The sequence below is a fragment of the Notechis scutatus genome, chromosome Z (genome assembly GCF_049901735.1).
Source record: "Notechis scutatus isolate UNSWTSFEM ecotype Mainland chromosome Z, rNotScu1.2, whole genome shotgun sequence".
NCBI lineage: Eukaryota > Metazoa > Chordata > Lepidosauria > Squamata > Elapidae > Notechis > Notechis scutatus.
This window is the reverse complement of record NC_142025.1, coordinates 656,083-679,558: the sequence shown is the minus strand read 5'-3', so window position 1 is coordinate 679,558 and position 23,476 is coordinate 656,083. Positions and strand designations below refer to the sequence as shown.

General features: G+C 49.5%; 1 protein-coding gene across 1 annotated transcript in view; it reads left to right on the top strand.

Moving 5' to 3' along the window:
- Nucleotides 1-23,476, top strand: part of SSPO (SCO-spondin) — a 164,027-nt gene that overhangs the window by 139,138 nt on the left and 1,413 nt on the right. The window contains 23 exon segments of the mRNA XM_087947289.1: nt 2,131-2,374; nt 6,817-6,969; nt 7,486-7,532; nt 7,727-7,900; nt 9,122-9,304; nt 10,141-10,296; nt 10,763-10,893; nt 11,882-12,006; nt 12,870-12,916; nt 13,188-13,454; nt 13,540-13,701; nt 14,537-14,593; nt 14,596-14,652; nt 14,771-14,782; nt 14,785-14,908; nt 16,302-16,504; nt 17,816-17,977; nt 18,711-18,838; nt 19,205-19,356; nt 19,973-20,019; nt 21,181-21,392; nt 23,093-23,188; nt 23,393-23,453. Coding sequence (XP_087803415.1) covers nt 2,131-2,374; nt 6,817-6,969; nt 7,486-7,532; nt 7,727-7,900; nt 9,122-9,304; nt 10,141-10,296; nt 10,763-10,893; nt 11,882-12,006; nt 12,870-12,916; nt 13,188-13,454; nt 13,540-13,701; nt 14,537-14,593; nt 14,596-14,652; nt 14,771-14,782; nt 14,785-14,908; nt 16,302-16,504; nt 17,816-17,977; nt 18,711-18,838; nt 19,205-19,356; nt 19,973-20,019; nt 21,181-21,392; nt 23,093-23,188; nt 23,393-23,453 — 3,000 coding nt within the window.

Genomic DNA, 23,476 nt, shown 5'->3' with positions numbered 1-23,476 from the left:
ACAAGGGCAGGACACTTGGTCTTATTGCTGTTGAGGACCAAGATATTGTCTCCACACCACGAAAGCAACCGTTGGTCCACCTCATCTCGGCAAGCAGTCATTTCCCCCCGGAGATAAGTCCCACCACTGTTGTATCATCTGCAAATTTAGCAATAGTATTACTAGTGTGAGTGGGAATGCAGTCACGCACATAAAGAGTATAGAGTAAGGGACCGTTCAATGGCAACAAAAAAAGTGACCGACCACCGTCGATCGGACAACCCTTGCAAGGGCTGGGGGGGGGGTGTCACATCATCAAAATCCAGACGCTTGGCAACTGTCTCATATTTACGATGGTTGCAGTGTCCCGGGTGTGTGTGTCATGCAATCCCCTTTTGCGACCTTCTCACAGACGAAGTCATATGTGGAAGCCCAATTCACTTAACAACGGGGCAGCTCACTTGACAAACACAATTATTCACTTCCCAATGGTGGCAAGAAACGTCATAATGCTGGGCCAACTCACTTGACAAGTGTTTTACTCCGTGACATCAATTTGGGACTCAGTTGTGGTCATTTGACAGGCGTTTGACTGCTAGTGGGGGAGAGATTTTTCTCCTTGGTGGTTTCTTGGTTAGAGTACTGTTTTCTGGTGAATTGTTTGTCTGGTATGAATCCCTGCTTATCCTGGCACTCAGACAAATCAGTCATCAACAGATACATAGAGATAAACCAGATTTACACGCCATTGGATTGAACGATTCAATGAAAACTGAAGAAAGAAACAGAAAATTCAGAGGACATCCCAACACAGAGATAAGCAGGGATTCACACCAGACAAACTACCAAGCAGAAAACAATACTCTAATTGAACAACTATTGAGGAGAAACTCCACAATCCTCCCTCAAACTGGCAGGGCAAACTATAGCTGGGCAGCGAACCCCACATTTCTTTGCATATGTCAGAGTTGGCTTCCTGTCAGGATTCCGGCGATTGCCCTAATTACATCATGAGCCTTGAGCCAAGCTCCAAAAGAACTAACAAAATTTATTAGGAGCAACATGTCGGCATGACCTATATTAGTGGTGGCTAACTTTTTTGGGCTCCTGTGCCAAACATTGTGCGTGCACTTGCATGCTCATGCTTGCGTGCCAGCACCCAGAAGGCAATACACACTGTACCCATGCACGCGCAATCCCCATGCACCCACCCAATCCCAACCCGCCACCCCCTTACCTGCTCTGCGCCTCACAGCTGATTTTCAGTGGGTTTGAGGCCTTTCCGCCTCCCAGCGAGCAGGGAAGGCTTCTGCAGGCTTCTGCACGCCGAAAAACTAGTCCCATTTCGTCATTTCCGGTATTTTTGGAAAAGCAGGAAGTGATGAAACGGGGCTAGTTTTCGGCCTGCAAAGCCTGCAGAAGCCTTCCTCAAGCCTCTGGGAGGCTGAAAAAGGCCTCAAACCAACTGAAAATCAGCTGTGAGGTGCGCGCATGTGCTGTGAGGTAAGTTTGCCTGCAGCTTGCGTGGCAGCACAAATGGCTCTGGGTGCCACCTGTGGCACAGGTGCCATAGGTTCGCCATCACAGACCTATATGAAGCCAAATCTGACATACGTAATTTACAGTCATCTGTGACCCTGTTTCCCCCCCCCGGTGTGTCATGAATCAGATTCTCCAATGAAGCTCATTCATGGGTGGGTGTCATCAGTCACATTCTCCAACAAAGGATTTTCCCAGCAGAAGGTCCGGTTCCTAGGCTACAATCTTTTTAAGATAAGCGTGGAATGTGCTTCTGGTTCTAATTGCCATCTAACAGATAACAGGTAATCAGAGTTGGAAGGGACCTTATAGGTCATCTAGTCCAACCCCCACCCGACACCATTTCTGACAGGGCAGTCCAATCTCTTCTTGAAAGCCTCAAGTGATGGCGCTCCCACAACTTCTGAGGGCAACTTCTGTTCCATCAGTTGATTGTTCTTATCTGCTCCTTCAGGTCCCCCGCCTCCTGCTTATGGCAACTCAGAAACAAGCATAGGAATGTTTATGAGTTACACACTGAGAATGTTACCTAGCCAGCTAACCGCACAATTGAGGCCAATTCAGGCCTAGGTCTAGAGTCGCTTTTCTCACTCATCTGGCTCTCTCTGTTAGGTACGTTGGAGCAGGACGGCACCTGCGTACCCCTCACCCACTGCGAGTGCACCGATGCCCAGGGACACAGCTGGGCACCGGGCAGCCAGTATGACGATGGGTGTAATAACTGCACCTGTGCCGCTGGAGGGAGGCTCCTCTGCACCAACTACATCTGTTCTCCCACTGAGTGCGCCTGGAGCCTCTGGTCCAGTTGGTCCCAGTGTAGCGTCACCTGTGGGAACGGCCTTCGCACCCGCTTCAGGTAAGGCTGCTACCAGGGCACTGTGGGCAATGTTTGTGTCTGGGGGAGGACTGTAATTTGGGACTCCAGGACCAGATATCTTTCTCATTGAGGGCCACACCCTGAAAAGCAAGAAGACAGAGGCTTTTTTATTTTTTATTTTATTTTTATTTGTCAATTGCTTACAAGATAATAGGTATAAGTAAAAACATAGTTATGAATCCATGAAATGGGTACATATAAGAAAAATAAAAGAAGCAATAGGACAGGGACGGTAGGCACGTTGGTGCACTTATGCACGGCCCCTACAGGCCTCTTAGGAAAGGGGGTGAGTCAATAGTAGACAGTCTAAGGTTAAAGTTTTGGGGTTTGGGGAAGAAACCACAGAGTCAGGTAGAGGATTCCAGACATTGACCACTCTGTTGCTGAAGTCGTATTTCCTGCAATCAAGTTTGGTGCGATTAACCTTGAGTTTGTATCTATTGTTTGCTCTTGTATTGTTATGGTTGAAGCTGAAGTATTCATTGACAGGTAGCACATTGCAGTGTATGATTTTATATACTTAGATTGGACCGAAGGCGGCGTAGTTCTAGGTTTTCTAGGTCTAGAGTTTCAAGTCTGGTGGCATAAGGTATTCTGCAACGAGTAGAGGAGTGGAGAACTCTTCTTGTGAAATATTTCTGGACTTTCTCAATTGTGTTAATATCAGATACATGATATGGGTTCCAGACTGATGAGCTGTATTCAAGTATAGGTCTAGCATTAGTAGTTAGTAGTGTAACATTACCAGAGAAAAAGCTACGTAAGATTAGGTTAGCAACTCTTAATGCCTTTTTGGCTATTTAGTTACAGTGGGCTCTAGCACTTAGGTCATTAGAGATGAGTACTCCAAGATCCTTGACAGAGTTTGGATCATCAACAAGGTCTTGACTATTCAGCCTGTATTTTATTTTCTGATATTTTTTTGCCAATATGTAAGACAGAGCATTTATTTGTTGAGATTTGAAGTTGCCATTTGCTTGACCATTCTGATACATAGTCGAGGTCTTTTTGAAGGGTAGCAGTATTGTCTGTGGTGTTGAATAGCTTTACATCGTCAGCGAAGAGGATGCAGTTGCTCTTGGTATGATCACAGAGGTCATTGATGTAGAGTATGAAGAGAGTTGGTCCTAGAACACTGCCTTGGGGGACACCACTGTTGACAGGTACAGAATTTGATAGGACGCTCCCAATTTTGACCATTTGTTGTCTGTTTGACAGGAATGCCTCTGTCCAGTTATTCAGTTGGCCAGAGATACCATAGGATTTTATTTTTAGGAGTAGTTTGTCGTGTACCACTGAATCAAAGGCTTTACAGAAGTCTATGTAGATTGCGTCTATTGCTTTGCCCTGGTCGAGTTGTGTCGTCCATATGTTTTTGCAGTGTAAGAATTGCAGATTACAGGATAGTATTTTTCTTAAACCAAATTGTTTATTAGAGAGTAGGTCGTTTGTTTCTAAGTGGAGGATGATGGATTGGTTCATAATTGATTCCATGACTTTACAGGTGACGCAGCATAAAGAGATTGGTCTGTAATTTTCAACTAGGCTTGGGTCTCCCTTTTTGAAGATGGGGATGACTGTGGCTTGTGACCATAGTTTTGGCAAGGAGCTGGTCCTGAAAGATTTTTCAAAGATTATGCTTAGAGGTTCGGCTATGGCAGTGGAAGCTTTTTTAAGAAGTAGGCACAGTTGTTAAGTCTAAGTTAAGTTGTTATGTTGTTAAGTTGTTAAGGGCTACCTCTGTGAGAGTTGATTCCCACATGGAAAGAGGTTCAATATGATAAGACCCACCTCCTCTAGTCCTCCTTTCTCCAACTGAGAAGTTCTCGGTCCTCGCGAGATGCTAGGACAGCAGTTAGGAAGAGAAGCAGGAAGTGTCCACCCCAAGTACATGGTCATAGCCGATTTGTAAATTGGAAAGAGTTTCAGGTGCTGGAATCCTGGCAGCTTCACTCTTCTTGTCTCTATAAATCTTGTTAAAGAAGAACATTGGTACTCGTTAACATGATTTATTAACAAACTTTATTGAACAATAAATTTTGTTAAAGAAAACTATCTTTAGCAAGTTTTATTTAACAGGTTGTCTCTAATTTATTATTTATTTAATTTTGTTAAAGAAGGCTATCGGTGCTCGTTAGCAAGATTTATTTAAGACTTTGGGTACTCCTTAGCAAGATTTATTTAACAAAATTTATTTAACAAAAAATCTGGCCAAAGAAGACTATTAGTAATCTTTAACAAGATTTATTTAATAATATTTATTTCATAATGAACCTTGTTAAAGAAGGCTATTGGTGCTCTTTAACAAGATTTATTTAATAATATTTATTTAATAAATCTTGTTAAAGAAAATTATTGGTATTCTTTAACGAGATTTATTTAACTAGATTTATTTAACAATAATAAATCTCGTTAAAGAGGATTATCAGTACTGTTTAACAAGATTAATAATAAATCTTGTTAAAGAAGACTATTGGTACTCTTTAGCAAGATTAATTTAACAAGATTTATGTAACAATAAAACTTGTTAAAGAAAACTAGCGGTATTCTTTAACAAGATTTATTTAACAAGATTTCAGCAATAATAAATCTTGTTAAAGAAGAGTATTGGTAATCTTTAACAAAATTTATTTACAATAGTAAACCTTATTAAAGAAGAGTATCAGTAATCTTTACTTAACAATACTTTTTAACAGGATTTATTGAGACAAGCGGGGTGAAGTTGCCAGAATTCCAGCAACTGGAATGCTTTCCAATATTTACAGCCATGCCCAATTATGATGACAACTCATGAAAATTGTAAATTGTAAACTTGACTGACCCGATGTTAGAAACTTCTTTCACAGTGGTCATTAAGTGAACACCATGTCCTTAAGTGTCTCCATTGGTTCCCTATGAGGCACTTTTTTTGCCAAAGAATGGAAATAAATGATGTCTTTTGGCAAAAATGATGTAAATTGCGATCATGTGAATCCCGGCATGCTGCAAACAGCCTTAAATGCGAGTCGGTTCTGAGCTCTCAAAACGCAGTCACATGACACTGGGGAAGAGAGCCACCTATTGGAGCCAGGTTGTAAGTACCTTTTGGGGGAGTTCCATCGTAAGTTCAAGTTGTCCCTAAGGGACCAGTCGTAAGTCAAGGACTACCCAAATCTGAGTGTGATGACCGGGGGAGAAACACACAAAATAAACACAGTCACAAAAAAACGGTGAAGCCCCTTTTATTCCTTCACTTTGCTTCCAAACTCCAAATATCCTTGACTGAAGATAAAAAAACTCCCACACAAACAGTTACAAGAAGGAGGGAAAAAGCAACACAAACCAGGCAAGATAAGGGCTGGAGGACATCCACAGATAACCGAACACAGACTGGGAAGGATGCCAAACTCAGAGAGGAACCATAAACTAGAGATATTTCCATGCTTTGTTTCCAGCGCTCACATGTCCATCCTCTTATTCAGTTGTCACAGCTGCAGCCCATAAAGAGGATCAAGGCCCTCTCCTCCCGAGTAGACCACGTCTCTCCCTTATCCTCTCCTCCTTGCGTGCCCTAGGATGGAGAGGGGATGGGCCTGGGTCTTCCTCTGACTGCCCAGCCGGCCTCTGCCCTTCCCCAGCCTCCTCCACCACCTCTGGATAGCCACACTCCCACTCCCTGTCAGCTGTTCCTCCTCTCCCTCAAGGGTCAGTCTCCACCCTCAAGGGTCAGTCTCAAGGGGCATGACACTGAGAATTGTCATGAACAGCTGAAGCTGAGTGCTGGAGCCTCTTTGGGAAGGAAGAAAAGGACGAATCCCAAAGACCCTAGATAGAGGGTGGGTGGGAAACTATAGGGGGTGCTCCCGTAGGTGGGACTGCAGTGTGTCATGGCCCCATCGGAGCCTGAATCTGCGGGGGAAGATGAGCTGGAACAAGGGGTGGGGTTCAAATTCCTTAACAACTGGCTCTGTGGATGTGGCCTAATTTGTGGGTGTGGCTTGGTGGTCACGTGACTGGCTGGGCGTGGCTATGTAGATATTGAATTTTTTTAATTAAAAAAAGGGCAACTTTGACCCAAAACCAGGCAAAGCAGGCAGGCGGGTGGAGTTGCTCGCAGAATCACAGATTCCCTCCGAGATCTATCTATCTGCTACCTGAGTCTTGTCACATAAAATTTGCTAGCAAGCAAACTCACAAAATTAACTCACCACACACCATGTAATGTAAATATTGGATTTTTTTAAATTTTAAAATAATTTCCCCAGCGTTTGGGGAAATTTGGAGCAATAAAGGGCAGGTTTGAACTTCCAGCTGCTCGTGTTACCTCTGTGCCGTGCCCGCGGGTCATCCCACAGTGGGAGAACCGGGCCGAGCCAGCAGCTGTGATGTGGGATTTTCAAGGAGAGCTTCAAAGATGGTTTGCAACCTTCCACCCCGCGCAGGACTCCCACCTCCGGCTCCTGGGCCCCCGACTGCCTGAAGGAGCAGGTGCAGACCCACCCCTGTGCCCTGGACGCCTGCCCCCCTCTGTGCCTGCATGAGGGCCGCGAGACCAGCCTGGGCAGCACCTGGCTCCTGGGGGAGTGCAAGCAGTGGTGAGTGCCCCTCCCTCCATCCTTTGTTCCCCATGGGAATCTGAGTAGACATTTCCTAGGTCAGAGACTGGTTCCGTGGTTTTTCTACCGATCGGGGACCCGTTCCGTGGTTTTTCCATGGATTGGTGACCAGTTCTGTGGTTTTTTTCCGTGGATCGAGGTGTGTAGTTTTTCCATGAATTGGAGTGTGTGGTTTTGTGTCCTAACGGGAACAAGTTCCATGGTTTTTCCACTGATCGGGGACCAATTCTGTGGTTTCTCCATGGATCGGGGGGGAGGGGGGATCATGGTTTTGTGTCCTGCCTGCATCCCACAGATGGGACTTTGCTCGTTTGCACGGACCAGTTTCTGGCACGTCATGGACCGACGTGGACTAGGAGTTGGGGACCCCCGACCTAGATGGGAGGGCATTGCATGCAGGGATGCAATGGGGGTGTGTGTCTCTGGACGCGGCTGCAGCTACAGGGAAATGCTTCACAACAAATTCACGGGTACCTTTCTCTCCGTCTCCTCCAGCATTTGCACCCCAGAAGGCATTTACTGCCTGAACATCACCTGTGTAGGTGAGTTTACTTTCCCGAGTAGTCGAACAGGTAAGTCTCCTCTTGTCTCCTCCCCTATTCATATATCCTTTCCTTTCCTTTCCTTTCCTTTCCTTTCCTTTCCTATTTCCTTTCCTTTCCTTTCCTTTCCTTTCCTTTCCTTCCTTTCTTCCTTCCTTCCTTCCTTCCTTCCTTCTCTCCTTTCCTCCTGGCAGTGCACGGTGGATGGACCCCGTGGTCCCCCTGGTCCGACTGTCCAGCAACCTGTGGCAGCAGTCTCCAGATCCGAACTCGCGCCTGCATCAACCCACCACCACGCAACCACGGCTTGCCCTGCGCGGGGCCCGACACCCAGAGCCAGAATTGCTCCACCCAAGCCTGTCCCTCAGGTAAGGGCACCACAAGGGCCCTTCGAGGCATCTTGGATGGGCAGTTGCACCTTCTCAGGAGTATTTATGATAGCATCGCTTAATAGGTGTACCACTTTAAGAACCACTCCATTTCAGGCTCTGTATCAGGGTGGCGTGAATGGCAATGTGCAGGGGGAGTCGATGACCAATGGTGCATAATGGCCAGCATCTCCTTTGTTGGTCTAGGACAGTGGTGGCTAATCTTTTGGGGCTCCTGTGGCAAAAATTGTGCACTCACACGCGAGCACTCATGCACCAGCACCCAGAAGGCAATGCACACGGTCCCCCCATGCCCCCTGTGCATGCACGCGCAATCTCCCCCGCCACTTCCTTACCTGCGCATGCGCATGCGCATGCTTCCCAGCTGATTTTCGGCCTGTATGAGCCCCTCTTCGGCCTCCCAGAGGCTCGAGGGAAGCCTGTGCAGCCTTGGGAGGCCGAAAGTTGGGCCCGTTTTGTCACTTCCTATATTTCCGGAAATACCAGAAGTGACTAAACAGGCCTGTTTTTTGGCCTCCCAAGGCTGCAGAGGCTTCCCTCGAGCCTCTGGGAAGCCAAAAAAGGCCTCAAATGGGCCGAAAATCAGCTGGGAAGTGCGCGCATGCCCAATGCAGGTAAGTTTATCTGGGGCTCGCATGCCCACACAAATGGCTCTGCGTGCCACCTGTGGCACGTGTGCCATAGGTTCACCATCATGAGTTCAGGACAGGGGTCGGCAACTTTAAACACTCAAAGAGCCACAAAGGTCCTAACCTCCTAACCTGGCGTCCTTTTTTCTTTTACTGACTGGTGACAGGGAGCCACAGCAGAGGGATGAAAGAGCCACATGCGGCTCCAGAGCCATGGGTTGCCGACTAATCTAGGACAACTCGCTACGGCCAACCCACCACAGCCAGTCATGGGACAATTCAACACTTTATTCATCATGTCATTCAGTTACTTTTATACTTTTTAGAAAGAGGAAGAGGCAGAGGAGGGGGAGGAGGAAGAGGAGGAGGAGGAGCCAGCCAGGAGCAGAGATTTGGGGGTTCTCTGAACTGCACAGAATCTTAGCTGGGGGTTCTCCTGAACCCCTGCAAACCCCCAACGGCCCACCCGTGGCCGTGGTGCATTGGCTATGGCAAGTTGTTCCACGGTGAGTTGGCCACACGGTGAGTTCTCCCATTCTGCTCTTTTGGTACCTTTCTTCATTTCCAGCAGAAGACGAGTCCCTGTGTCCCTGGTCAGCATGGAGCCCATGCTCTCAGTCCTGTGGCACGGGACTGACCTCACGTACCAGGAGCTGTGTTTGCCCGACGGCTTTGGCGGGAGCTGAAGGAGGTCCTTGCAGCCAGCGCGGCCCTCCCCTGGAGACGGAGCCTTGTTATGTGCAGGCCTGCAAAGGTAGGGAAGAAGCATCCCTCGGGATTTGGGACGGGGTGCAATTACCTACAAGGGGCGTCCTCTATGACTCCTTTTTTGGCATGATGGGGTCATAATTCTAATCGTGTGCTATGGTGCCTGACCATTTCCACAAAAGGCCCACTGGCTCTCCATCTCCCCTGGAGTTTCCAGTTCACACCACCACCCCGTTGTGATGCCACGGATCTCTCAGCCCAGCAGGCTGTCCTGTCACCATTTCTACTGGTTGTGGATGATGGGGATTGCTGGATTTCTGAGAGTTGAAGTCCACAAGTCTTAACCCTGCCAAGGTATTGGGCTTCCAGCGATAACCCTAATTCAGTCATGAGCCTCAAGCCCAACTTCAAAAGATTTATTAGGAGCAACACGTTGGCAACACATTTCCCCCAAACCCCGGGCCATAGCCCATTACTGGCCCGTGGCGCATTCGAAACTGGGCAGCACAAGGGCTGAGCAAGCTGCGCGAGTGGCGGGCACACTTGCTCGTGCGGGAAGCTCCATTTGTGCGAGTGGCAGGCGGGCGTGCTTGCCGCTCATGCAAAAGGAGCCACCCGTGGGAGCACACGCGTCAGCCGTTTGCACGGAGCCATTCTGTCTCTCCCCCGTCCTGCTCCAGAAAAGGTTGACCCCCAAGCAGGAAGCCCCATACCATTGCAGACAAGTGGCGGTCCGGATCTCTTTTGTCAAAGCTACATGGTTCCTTTGTGCCTCCTGATCCCAAGGCTGTTCTCTCCGCATCCTGCTGCTCCGTCCTCTGAGGCAGCGGCTTCTTCCACCCTGCTGGGTGCCAATCGTCCCCGTCCTGTCTCCCCCTCCAGATTGTCCCTGGAGTCCTTGGACCCCCTGGACTCACTGCTCATGCAGCTTCCTGGTTCAACAACGCTACAGGAACCAACAAGGTTGGGAAACTGAAGGGGAGCCATGCCTAGGACTGGACGGGCAATTCCGGATGTGCAATTATTCCCAGTGTTCAGGTGAGGCCATGCCAACAACAACCTTCTCGGCCCACAATAGGCGGGCAGTTTTGTTGTCCAACCGGCAACTTTCTGGTCTTCCCATAACTTCTCATCATTGTCAACCGCCCCCTTGTTTATTAAATATTTATTTCATTTTGATCCCACCTTGATCACAATTTATAGTTGGTTCAAGGTAGCAAATGTATCTAATGGTCTTTGCTGGTATTTCCCCGACAATCTCTCAGGTGGGTTGGACTGAAAGTTGACTTTCATGCCTAAGGCGGGACTAGAACTCGCTGTCTCCTGGTGATTGGCCCAAAGTCACCCAATTGCCCTTTGTACCCAAGGCGGAACTAGAATTCACTGTTGCCTGGTTTCTAGCCCAGTACCTTACCCACTAGAACTTTTCTCCTCATCAGGCGCCGCCTGGTTCCAGAGAGCACCAAAGGTTTGAGCTGACTTCTCCCTGTGCCTTTTTTGCCAGAGTCCAGCTGTGAGCCCCCCTTTGAGTTCCGGGCGTGTGGCTCCCCCTGCGACAGCCACTGCTCCACCCTGAAGCACCCAGAGCTGTGCAAGGACATTCCACGCTGCTTACCTGGTTGTTACTGCCCACAGGTGAGCGCCGAAGTGATGGACCTGTGGAACTACAAGCTGTAACTGGCTGGGAGGGCTGGCTGATGGCGGCCGACAGAGGGTTTCTGCAGGGGTGGGATTTTACTATTTTGGACTGGTTCGATAGAACTGGTTGTTATGATTTTGTGCCGTTCGGAGAACTGGCCAATCTTCCCCCTGGCTGGCCATCCCTCCCCTCCCCACCCAATCAGTCCTTATCACACACGCATATTGCTGACTGCATTATCTCCCGCCCAGTCACTCCTTATGATATTTCTTTTCTCCCCTCCCAACAATCAGCTGTTCCGATAATCAGCCGTGCTGGAATCTCCCTCATTGTCTTATTGCTTTGCCCAGGAGGAAGGAAGGAAGGAAGTGAGGGAGGAAGGAAGGAGGAGAAAGGAAGGAGAGGGGGAAGGAAGGAAGAGAGAGGAAGAAAGAATAATGGAAGAATAGAGAGGAAGGAAGGAAAAGGAGGGAAACAAGGAAGGGTGGAAGGAAAGGAAAGAAAGGGAAGTGAAGGAAGGAAGAAGAGAGAAGAAGGATGGATGGATGGGAAGGAAGGAAAGGAAAGAAGGAAGAACAGAGAGGGAGGAAGGAAAGGATGGAAGGATAGGAAAGGATGGAAGAACAGAGGAAGGAAGGAAGAACAGAAAAGAAGTAAGAACAAAGGAAGAACAGAGAGGAAGGAAGGAAACAAGGAAGGAAAAGGAGGGAAACATGGAAGGATGGAAGGAAAGGAAAGACAGGAAAGGAAAGGGAGGAAGAAGAGAGGAAGGAAGGAAGGATGGATGGATGGATGGATGGATGGATGGATGGATGGAAGGGAAGGAAAGAAAGGAAAGGAAAGGAAAGGAAAGAACAGAAGGAAGAACAGAAAGGAAGAGAGGAAGGAAGGAAAGAAGGAGGAAGCAAGGGAGGAATGTCAGGGGTCCCAGAAGGAGGAGCCAACTCTGGAAAACCCCTCTGTATATGTGTATCCCCCCTAAAGGGTCTGTTGGAGCAGAGGGGGTCATGTGTGCCACCTGCGCAGTGCGCTTGCCTCCACCCCCACCCGGCAGGGGCCCCCGTCTTCATGGCGGCCGGAGACACCATTCCAATTGGCTGCAAGAAATGGTGAGTCTCGGGTTTTCCGTCGGGAGGGCAGAGCGGTGGTCTTTTGCTTCGGGGAATGTTACCTCAAAGTGGAAAGGGGGGGATTGTGAGGATAAAGATATCTCAGAAAATTCAGTCCAAAACAAGGTCAACACAAACTGGAACTTATAGTCTGGGGGGGGGGGGACCCAACGGGAGTAATTAGCTAGGCATTGCAGGCTTGAAAAGCATGGTAAAGACTCACGCGGTTGGGAAAGATGCCGTGAAGCCAGAGATGCCGTGGCAAGACCAGATCAATGCACGATTTGCAGCCAACAACTTGCTGTGTACAGCTTCCCTGTGTTTTGATATACACTGTCTTCCCAGCTGTGGCTAATGAAGGGAATCAGGGCCCTTTCCTCCCCCCTCCCCCGGTATGTCACACAACCCACGCTGCTCCCTTCTCTGTTCCTCCCCGTGTGCCCTAGGATGAAGATGGGGGAGGGTGGGCCTGGGGTCTTCCCTCTGAACCCCGTCTCCCTTGTTCTATCTCTCCCCTGCTCTGCCCAGTCGGACTTGGCTCCTTCCCCCAGTTTCTGCCTCAGTCAATAGAGACACACTCCCCACTCCCTGTCTGCTGCTCGGCTTCCTCCTCCGAGTCAGATTCACAGAATCGGAAGGGTCCTGGGAGGTCATCTGGTCCAACCCCCTGTTCAAGCAGGTGACCCATTCTTAAAGAACCATAGAATGAGAGAGTGGGAAGGGACCTTGGAGCTCATCTAGTCCAACCCCCAGCTCAAAAAGGGAGACCCTTGCAAAATTAGGGAATCACAAAGTCGGAAGGGACCTTGGAGGTCATCTAGTCCAACCCCCTGCTCACCCGCCCCTCGTTTTCCCCTCCACAGTGTGTGCCAGGCGGGAGAGCTGCAATGCAGCAGCCAGGATTGCCAAGGTAAGTGCCTGCCACTCGGCCAGGAAAAAAAGGCTGCTTCGGGTAGACTGCTCCTGGCCAGGGAGGACCCCCCACCCCAGGCTCAGTTTTCTGTCTTCCTGACCCCCAGGAAGCCTTCTGGGAGCAACACCCCCCCCGGCAGGAGGCCCCAAAATGGGGAGGGGTGCCGCAAAAAGCAAAAAAAAAAAAGCCCACGCCCCCTAGCCACACCCACAGAACCCGTAGTAAAAGGAATTGAACCCCACACCTCCCTCCCTCTTCTCCCACTCAGGGCTGCTTCCGCTGAGCGGCTGGTCGCCCTGGACAGCCTGCTCAGACTGTAGGCCACTGGCTGCCCTGGGGCCCTGGGCCCTCCCTGCCCTCTTGGCCCAGGCCGAGGCCTCTTGGCCTTCCCCGCCAGTCCAGGTCTCCCTTCAGAGCCGCTACCGGTTCTGCCTCGACCCGCAGACCGGCCACATCTGGAGGGGTGCCGGCGACGTTTGCACCGCTGAGTTGGAGCAGCAACAGCTCTGCGTTGAGGAAACTGGCGCCTGCCAAGGTGAGCCGAGATTCTGGCTCTGCGGGGCGGATTGGGATGGCCCCACCAGCGTGGCGGAGGGCTCAGCCTTATGGGTCTCTTCCAGATTTCTGCCTGTGGAGCAAGTGGGGGGCCTGGAGCCCCTGCCGGGCACCCTGCGGTGGAGGTTTCCGCCTGCGCCAACGAGGGCCCCAGCACCCTGAGGCCGAGCTGCGCTGCAAGGGGCTACGATACCAGTCGGAGACCTGCAACATGGGCCCTTGTCCAGGTAATGAGGCTGGGGTCTCTCAGGGCTGATGTCCCACCAGGATCGGAGCTGCCAGAGAAAGGGAGAGGGGAGGGAGAGGGAGAAGAAAGAGAGGGGAGGGAAGGGGAAAGGGAGAGGGAGAAGAAGGAGAGACGGGGAGAAGGAGAAGGAGAAGAAAGAGAGGGGCAGAAAGGAAGGTCAAAAAGAAAGCAGAAAGAGGAAGGAAGGAAAAGGGAGTAAAAGAAGAAGGAAGGAAGGAGGGAGGAAAGAAAAGGGAAGGAAGGACATAGAAGGAAAGAAGGGGAGAACAGAAGAAGGAAAGAAATTTGAAGGATAAGAAAAGGAAGAACAGAGAGGAAGGAAAGAAGGAAGGAAGGAAATTCAAAAATGGAAGGAAGGGAAAAGGGGAGGAAAGGATAAAAGAAAAGAAGGAAGGAAAGGTCAGAAAAGAAAGGGGAAAGAGGAAAGAAGGAAGGAAGGAAGAAAATGAAAAATGGAGGAAGGACAAAAAGGAAGAAGGGAAAAGTCAAAAAGAAAGGAGAGTGGGAGGAAAACGGAGGAAAAGAAGAAGGAAGGAGGAAAGAGAAGGGAAGGAAGGACAAAGAAGGAAGGAAAGAAAGAAAGTTAAAAAGAAAGGAGAAAGAGGAAGGAAGGAAAAGGGGGAAAAGAAGAAGGAAGGAAAGAAAAACAGGAAGGAAGGAAGGAAGGAAAAATGAAAGGATGGATTGAGGGAGGGAGGGAAAGCCAAGAATTCGATTATGGGGCAGGGGTTTGAAGCTTGAACCTCAATGGGACCCCAGGAAATGACTCTGCCCCCCTCCCCCTGGCTTCCTTCTCCCCCTCCCCCTCCCTGCAGGAGAGACATGTGAGGACCGGGGCAAGGTGTACGATGCCAATTGTGCCAACGGCTGCCCCGCACCTGCCTGGATTCCTGGGAGCACGTCGAGTGCCTGCAGGGGCAGTGCAGGGAAGGTAACTCGCCCCACTCCCCACTGTTCGAGCCCCCAATCGTAAATCCGAGGACTAGCTTTTAAATTTGTCATTTGGCCCCTCTCCTGCCCTACCCCCCTGCTCCCCCACCTCCCCACAGGTTGCCGGTGTCCCGAGGGCAGCTTTTGCAGGACGGCTCCTGCGTGCCAATCCCGGCTTGCCGCTGTGGTCTCGCCACGGCAAACAGCAGCGTGGAAGTCCTCCCTGGCCAGTTGGCAGAACTGGATTGCCACAATTGGTGAGTGGAGGGTGCGGGGTAGGGGAGGCAGAGGAGGTGGGGTTGGACCAGGTGACCTCCAAGGTCCCTTTCAACTCCCTTAATTCTGTTATGCGGTCGTTCTGTGATTTGTGTTCTGTGCTCTTCTGCTCTTCGGACTCAGCTCTTTCAATTGTTCTGTCGTTCTGTCAGGGTCTTCTCTGGTTATTCTACTGTTTCATTTCGTTGTGTTGCGTTTCTTATTTTGTCATTCTCTTACTTCGTTGTTCTGTCCTTCTGCTGGTTGCTCAGTTCTGTCTGTTGTTCTGTTATTCTCTTGTTTTGTTATTCCGCTGTTCTGTTAGTCTTTCATTTTATTTTGTTATATTTCTTCTGTCATTCTGTTTTTTTGTTCTTCTGTTGTTTTGTTGCTCTGCTCTTCTGTTCTGTTCTGTTCTTCTCTTCTTTTGTTACATTGTTATTTTCTTATTCTGCTATTCTGTCATTCTGTTTTCTTAAGCATGATATTTCTTGTGCTGTCAGTCTGTTGCTCTGCTGCTCCATTGCTCTGCTCTACTGTTCTGTTGTTCTGTCATTCTGTTTTCTTATTATGGTATTTTTTAATCCATCATTATTCTGCTGTTCTATTGCTCTTCTCTTCTCTTGTTCTGTTATTTCGTTGTTTTGTTATTCTGCTCTTCTGCTGTTCTGCCATTCTATCATTCTGTTTTATTAGTCTGTTCTTTCTTATTCTGTTATTCTGCTGTTGTGTTGTTCTGCTCTTCTGTTGTTGTGTTATTCTGTTTTGCTTTCTTATTCTGTCATTATTCTGCTGTTCTATTGCTCTGCTCAGGGGTGGGCTTCAAAAATTTTAGCAACCAGTTCTCTGCTCTCGAGTTTTTGCTTGAGCCTCCAGGGTGCAATCTGGGAGGAGGAGTTCTGTTCTGTTGCTCCGCTCCGCTATTGTTCTGTCATTCTGTCCTTTCGTTATGCTGTTACCCTCTCATTTTGTTCCTCTCTACCACTGTTATTTTGCTATTCTGCTCTTCTGTTGCTCCGCTCCAAGATTGTTCTGTCATTCTGTCCTTTTGTTACGCTGTTATTCTCTCGTTTTGATCCTCTCTCGCTCTGTTATTTGGTTATTCTGCTGTTCTGTCGTTCTGTTGTTCCATTATTTGCTTATTCTGTTTTTCTCGAGCAGCAAATTCGGGGTACTGAAAAACAGGGGGGACAATCTACCCCGGTTAAGGAGGGTGGGGAGGTTGGGGGGTTCAAGTTCGGGTCTAACCAGCGCAGATCATGCTTCACTTTTTTTGTACAACAGAATCCCCACTTAATTGTGCGACGAAAAGCACTCCAGCTTTTCCGCTTGTGGAAATTAAGGCGCCCTTCATGGCATGCCGCATCTTTGGCGCCTGGTTTTTTTGTCCTCCAGCACCTGCCAGAACGGCTCCTTCTCCTGTCCGGAGGAGAAGTGCCCATCTTACGGCGAGTGGTCGGCGTGGAGCCCTTGCTCGGCCACGTGTGGAGGGGGCACCACCCTGAGGCATCGGTCCTGCCACGAGACTCTCCACGGAGTGCCTTGCGTAGCTGAGTCCATGGAAGGCACTGCGCGCTGCAACTCCCAGCCCTGTCCAGGTGAGATTTTTGTGGGGGTAGGAGAGATAGGAGGGAACATAAGGTGCAGCCACCCCTCTGGCTGTTACTTCCAAGATGGGAGGTAGTCCTCAACTTATGACCCTTTATTTAGTGACCAAGGTGCCAAAAAGGGGACCGCTGACCATGTTTCACATTTACGACCGGTCGACCACGACCATACGATCAAAATTGTGACTGGCTCAGATTTATGATGGGGGCAGCATTCCCACTTTGGTGACCTTCTGACTGGCAGAGTCAAGGGGGAAAGGGAGATTCCCTTTAACGACTGTGTGACTCAGTTAAGAATCACGGTGATTCACTTAGCGATGGCATCAAGGGAGGTTTGGTAAAACAGGGCTGAACTCGCTGGACAGATGTCTCACTTAGCAATGGAAATGTTGGGCTCCGCGGTGGTCATAAGGACATGAGGACTTCCTTCCTTCCTTCTTTCCCCCTCCTTCCTTCCTCTCAGTTCTTCCTTCCTGCCTCCCTTCTTATCTTCCACCCTCTCTCCCTCCCTCTCGGTCCTTTCTTCCTTCCTTCCCTCCTTCTCATCTTCCTCCCTCCCTCCCCCTCTTGGTGATTCCTTCCATTCTTCCTCCCTCCCTTCTTCTCTCCCTCTCAGTCCTTCCTTCCTTCTTATCTTCCTTCCTCCCCCCCCTCTTGGTCCTTCTTTCTTTATTCCTTCCTTCCCTCCTTCCTTCCTCTTGGTCCTTCTTTTCTGCTTTCCTCCTACTTCCTTCCTCAGTCCTCCTTTTCTTCCTTCTTTCCCCCTCCTTCCTTCCTCTCAATTCTTCCTTCTTTCCTTCCTTCCTTCCTTCCTTTCTTCCTTCCTTCCTCCCTCCCGCCCTTCCTTCCTCTTGATCCTTTCATCCTTCTTTCCCACTCCTTCCTTCCTTCCTTCTCATCTTCCTCCCTCCCTTCCTCTCTCCCTCTCAGTCCTTCCTTCCTTCCTTCTTATCTTCCTTCGTTCCTTCCTCCCCCTTCCTGGTGATTCCTCCCACCCTTCTTCTCTCCATCTCAGTCCTTCCTTCCTTCTTATCTTCCTCCCTCCCCCTTAGTCCTTCTTTCTTTATTTCTTCCTTTCCTCCTTCCTTCCTCCCTCCCTATCGGTCCTTTCTTTCCTTCTTCCTTCCTTCCTCCCACCCTTCCTCTTGTCCTTCCTTCCTTCACCGCTTCTTTCTTCCTCTCAGTGCTTCCTTTCTTCCTTCTTTCCCCCTCCTTTCCTCCCTCCTTCCTTCCTCCCTCCCTCCCTCTTCCATCGGTAGCCCTCAACTTACAACAATTCTCCCCCCCCTCGTCTCCCCACAGCTGGCTGCCTGTTCAGTGACTGGACCACATGGAGCCCCTGTAGCGCCAGCTGTGGAGGAGGGGTCTCCGAGAGGCACCGCCAGCTGCTCTCCCCTCTGGGGCAGCCCTGCCCCTCCCTGCTCCTGCAGCACCGCATATGCCACCTGCAGAATTGCACACTGGGTGAGCCTCGGTGCCTGTTCAGGAAATGTAGCTGGTGGGATGTCCGAACAGGGAACCGGTTCTTGAAAAGGACAGTAAGGGTTAGGGGTTAGAGCAGACCTGGGTATTTTATACCCCCACACCTGGCCCTTTGGCATGAGGGGACTTGGAAATTAAAATTAAACATAAATAATGAGCAGAGTGCAGGAGAAGAAGTCGAATCCCATCCGACTCTGCGCAGTCATTTTCTTCTTTGGTCAACCAGCGCCCTCATGTGGCCCTCTTGGGAATATTAATTATCCACCCTTAAATTAGAGGATCAAGGTTAGGGGATTAAAGGATAAGAGGAAGGATAAGATTAGGGAAATAAGAATAGAGGTTAGGGGGAGTAGAATTGGGATTAGGAGGTTAGGGTTCAAGGTTGGTAGGGGTTGTGGGGATTAGCATTAGGGGATGAGGAGCATAGGAGTTTAGGGGATTGGAGGTAGGGGTAGGAGTAGGATTTAGGAATAGGGTTAGGGGTTTGGGCTGGAGGAGTTTAGGATTAGGGGTGAAGGTGGGGGCAGGGGAGTAAGGGGAGGGGTAGATTATGGTTAGGGGGTTAGGAGTTAAGTTTAGGGGTTGTTTATGGGGATTATGGTTAGGGGGTTAGAGGTTGATGGTAGGGGGTTAGGATTACAGGGTCTTCCCAACTATCAGCAACTGGGACTGGGGCGTGGGGGCTCTGCACTCACTCTCTGCCCTTCTTTCCCAGAATGCCCTGGGACCCAAATCTACCGTGATTGTGCCAACACCTGTCCGCACACCTGCTCTGACCTCCGACTGGAAATTCAATGCCTGCAAGAGGAATGCCAGCCTGGCTGTGTTTGCCCACCTGGCCAGGTGAGTGTCGGCCTCCTCCGCCAAGCCCCATCCAAACGGCCCCTCCACCCCTCTATCTACCGCCATGTTTTCCCCAACTTAGCCCTTCTAAATGCAACGCCAGTTGGAGAATTCTGGGAGTCGAAGTCCGGACATCTTAAAATGGCTGCTGGTGGAGAAATATTGCTCAGCTGAGGAATTCTGGAAGTTGAACTCCGTTGCTAAGCTGGGGGAGTTGAAGCCCAGACCTCCTAAAATGGCCCCCGGTGGAGAATTCTGGAAGTTGAAGTCCAGACCTCTTAAAATGGCCACCAGTGGGGAAATATTTTCTCAGCTGGGGAATTCTGGGCATTGAAGTCTGAGAAACCCTGGCCTGCTGTCCCACAGGTGTTGCAGGACGGGCTGTGCGTCCGCCCGGAAGAGTGCCGTTGCGTGATCAGCCAGGTGCCCGCCGCGCCCTGGGCTGCCAACTTATCCGAGGAAAAGCGCACCCAGGAGCATGGGCCCGGTAGTACTTTTCGACACGAATGCAACACCTGGTGAGCCAGTCCCAGTTGGGCGACCAATCCAAAGAGGCCAAGGGAGACCCTAACCCTCAAACGGAACCCCGAATTTGCATGGGATCCTGGGCACCCCCAGCCTTCCCCAACCTGGTGCCCACCAGCCTATCCTTCGGCCCTCGAACCCCACGTTGGTGTGAAAAAAATCAGCCCAGCGAATTCTTGTCCCCGTTTTATGGCTTTCCCCATCACTAAGGGAATCCCTGCAGATTTCAGGGTTGGGTAGTCCATCCAGCTTCCCCGTCGCCAAAAGGGGAACCATGTATACCCCAGGAGGCCGCCAACCGTCGTAAACACGAGTCGGTGGCGAAGCTGCAACCATCGTAAATTCAGAGAAATGGTCCTAACTCCCTTTTTTCCCTGGCGTTGGGACTGAACAGTCGCTAAACAATCATAAGGGTGAAACAAGATCATTCTCCCACACCGTTGTCACCATTGAACGGCCACTACATCCACTGTTGTAAGCCAAGGCCTGCCCACATTCTCCCCTTGCCTCACCCCGTCCCCGCGAGGGAGGTTGCGATCAGAAAAAGTGGCTCCTTCATGAGGACTAGAACCTTGTCCTGATGGGCTCTTCCCTCCTTTGGCCCCACAGCGTCTGCCAGAGGGGAGTCTTCACCTGCACCCAGGAGAACTGTGATGGTAAGAGGATTCAAAGGGGGGGGAGTTGGACTAGATGACCCCCCAAGGCCTCTTTCATTACACTGTCATTCTGTAAGGCTCTCCTGCTCGAGCAAGGGGTTGGACTAGATGACCTCTAAAATCCCTTCCTCCTCAGTGGTTCTGTAAGGGTCTCCTGCTCGAGGATGGGGTTGGATTGGAAGACCTCCGGGGTCCCTTCCAGCTCTCTCTTTTGCTTGCTTGCTTGCCTAATCGATCCCTACCTTTCTCTGCCGGGATGCCCTCTGGGTGCCTCTGTCCTCACTCGGCCTCTCCCTTCTCCAGTGCCCTTGCGCTCTCCTGGATTGTGGTGAGTGTGGCTTACTCTGCCCTGGCAACTGGATGGGTGGGCATGGCCAGGTGGGCGTGGGACTGGGTGGGCATGGCCAACTTGACACCACTCCCACCATCGCCCCCCACCCGACCTCACCTGGCCACTTGCCAGGTGGGAAGAGGAGAGGCCCACAATTCAGCCGGTTCACTGAACTCCACAACAAAAAAATTCTTAAAATGGCCGCTGGTTCAGAAATTTGCTCAGCTGGGGAATTCTGGGAGTTGAAGTCCGGAAGTCTTAAAATGGCCGCCGGTAGAGAAATATTGCTGAGCTGAGGAATTCTGGGAGTTGAAGTCCAGACCTCTTAAAATGGCCGCCGGTAGAGAAATATTGCTGAGCTGGGGAATTCTGGGAGTTGAAATCCAGACCTCTTAAAATGGCCGCCGGTAGAGAAATATTGCTGAGCTGGGGAATTCTGGGAGTTGAAATCCAGACCTCTTAAAATGGCCGCTGGTAGAGAAATATTGCTGAGCTGGGGAATTCTGGGTGTTGAAATCCAGACCTCTTAAAATGGTCGCCGGTAGAGAAATATTGCTGAGCTGGGGAATTCTGGGAGTTGAAGTCTGTTGCTCAGCTGGGGAATTCTTAGCTGACCTGGCTGCTTGCCGGGTGGGAAGAGGGGTGGGATTCAGCCGGTTCACCGAACTCCACCACAATAAAAAATAAATAATTTGCAACTGGTTCTACCGAACTGGTGCAAACTGGCTGAATCCCACCCCAGGGGAGAGAGGGGGAGTTCAAAGAGAGGGGGTCTTTCCTAGCTCTGACTCACTTGGTGTGACTCTTCCCTCCCTTCCTCCCCATGCCAGCCTGTCCAGAGGGCGAACGCCGGCACCCTGCCGTTCTGCCGACTGCCTGTGAGCGCAGCTGCCGTCAGGTCTACGACGAGCTTGCCCAGAACTGCAGCTGGGGGATGGCACGGGATGGATGCACGTGTCTGCCCGGGCACTACCGCAATGGCAGCGGGCACTGCGTGGTGGCTGCCCGCTGCGAATGTGAGGAGGGAGACCAGGTGTACTCGGTGAGTAAAATGGAAGGCGGGAGAGCAAGAGGGGTTTAGTTACTCAGGCCAGGGACAATTAATCTAGCTGTGTTTTTATTATTGTTGTTATTGTTATTTTATTAGTATTGTTATTAGTATTCTATCTACCACTCTATCTATCCATCCATCCATCCATATCTCTATTTTGGTCTATCTATGCATCTATGCATCTATCTCCATCTCTCTTTCTCTCTCTCTCCCCCATTCATCCATCCATCTGTCAATCATACATCTTCTCCATCTTCCTATTTCTATTTATATCTGTTCATTCATTCATTCATTTCATTTGTTCATCCATATCTATTTATATAATCTCTATCTATCCATCATCTCTCTCTCATCTCCATACCTGTCCATCATCTCTCTATATATTTATATCTATCTACCTACCTATCTATTATCTATCTATACCTATCATCTCTCTTTTCTCTCTATATGTCTATCTCCATCTTTTTCTTTCTCTATTTATCATCTCTCTCTCTATTATCTATATCTATCCATCTATCTCTCCATCCATATCTCTATCTATACATCTATCAATTTATCTCCATCTCTCTCTCTCCATTCATCCATCCATATGTCTACCATCTATCATCTCCATCTTCCTATCTCCTATTTATATGTTCATTCATTCATTCATTCATTCATCAACTTCTATCTCTCTATCTATCTATCATCTTTCTCTCTCCCCATCTATCATCAATCTATCTATACCTATCCATCTATCTATCTATCTATCTATCATCTATCTATCTATCTATCTATCTATCTATCTATCCATCCATCCATCCATCCATCCATCCATCCATCATCTCTTTCTCTTTCTCTCTCTCTCTCTCTCTCTCTCTCTATATATATATATATATATATATATCGTTCTTTCTATATACTGTATATATATTGAGCTATCCATCATCTCAGACAAGAGATTAACAGAATTGGAAGAGACCTTGTAGGTCATCTTGTCCAACCCCCACCCCACCCCCGTCTAAGCGGGAGACCCTACATCAAACACCATTTCTGACAAATGGCAGTCCAATCACTTCTTGAAGGTCTCAAGTGATGGTGCTCCCATGATTTCCAAAGGCAAGCTGTTATATCTATCTAATCTATCTATCTATCTAATCTATCTATCTAATCTATCTATCTATCTATCTATCTATCTATCTATCATCTATCTATCTATCTATCTAATCTATCTATCTATCATCTATCTATCTATCTATCTATCTATCTATCTATCTATCTATCTATCTATCCATCCATCCATCTATCTATTTATCTATCTAACTAATCTATCTAATCTATCTAATCTATCTAATCTATCTATCTATCTATCTATCTATCTATCTATCTATCTATCTATCTATCTATCTTTATCTATCTATTATCTATATCATCTATCTGTTAACTCTCTTATTTCTCTCTATATCTCTATCATCTATATGTATCCATCATTCTCTCTCTTTCTCTATCCTATCTTTCTATCTCTGTCATCTGTCTCTGTCTCTCTCATCTAACCTCCATCTATCTATTATCTCCCAATCTCAACCCCTTTTCACCCCTGCAAAGCTTGAGAAGGGCCCCTCCCCATCACCCCCTGGGAAACAGCCCCCTTCTGCGGGACCCTACCTGCCTACCACCCCCTTTTCTTTCTCTCTCTTTCCCTCTCTCCACAGGCCGGAGCAGAATGGCACAAGGGCTGCGAAGTCTGCCGCTGCGTGAACGGCCGGGCGCTGTGCGAGACGAGCTGTCTGCCCCTTGTCTGCCTCGAGGTGCTTCCTCCCCGGGGACCCATCATTCTGTTCCATCCCTTCGGGGGGGGCGGGGGGAAGTCAACGGTCTCCCTCATCCCAACCTCCTCCAGTCTGCCCCCCAGGAACCGCAGGTCTGACAGTAGACCTGGGTTCGAGTCCGTCCTTCAACATCCCACCCACAAGTGGGGGAAGAAAAATCACCCCTTTCTCTTCTGCCCTCAGGGCGAAGTCGAAATGCAGGAGCCGGGCTCTTGCTGCCCCGTCTGTCGGAAGGAGCTGGTCGGTATGTGAGTCAGGGGAAGTGGT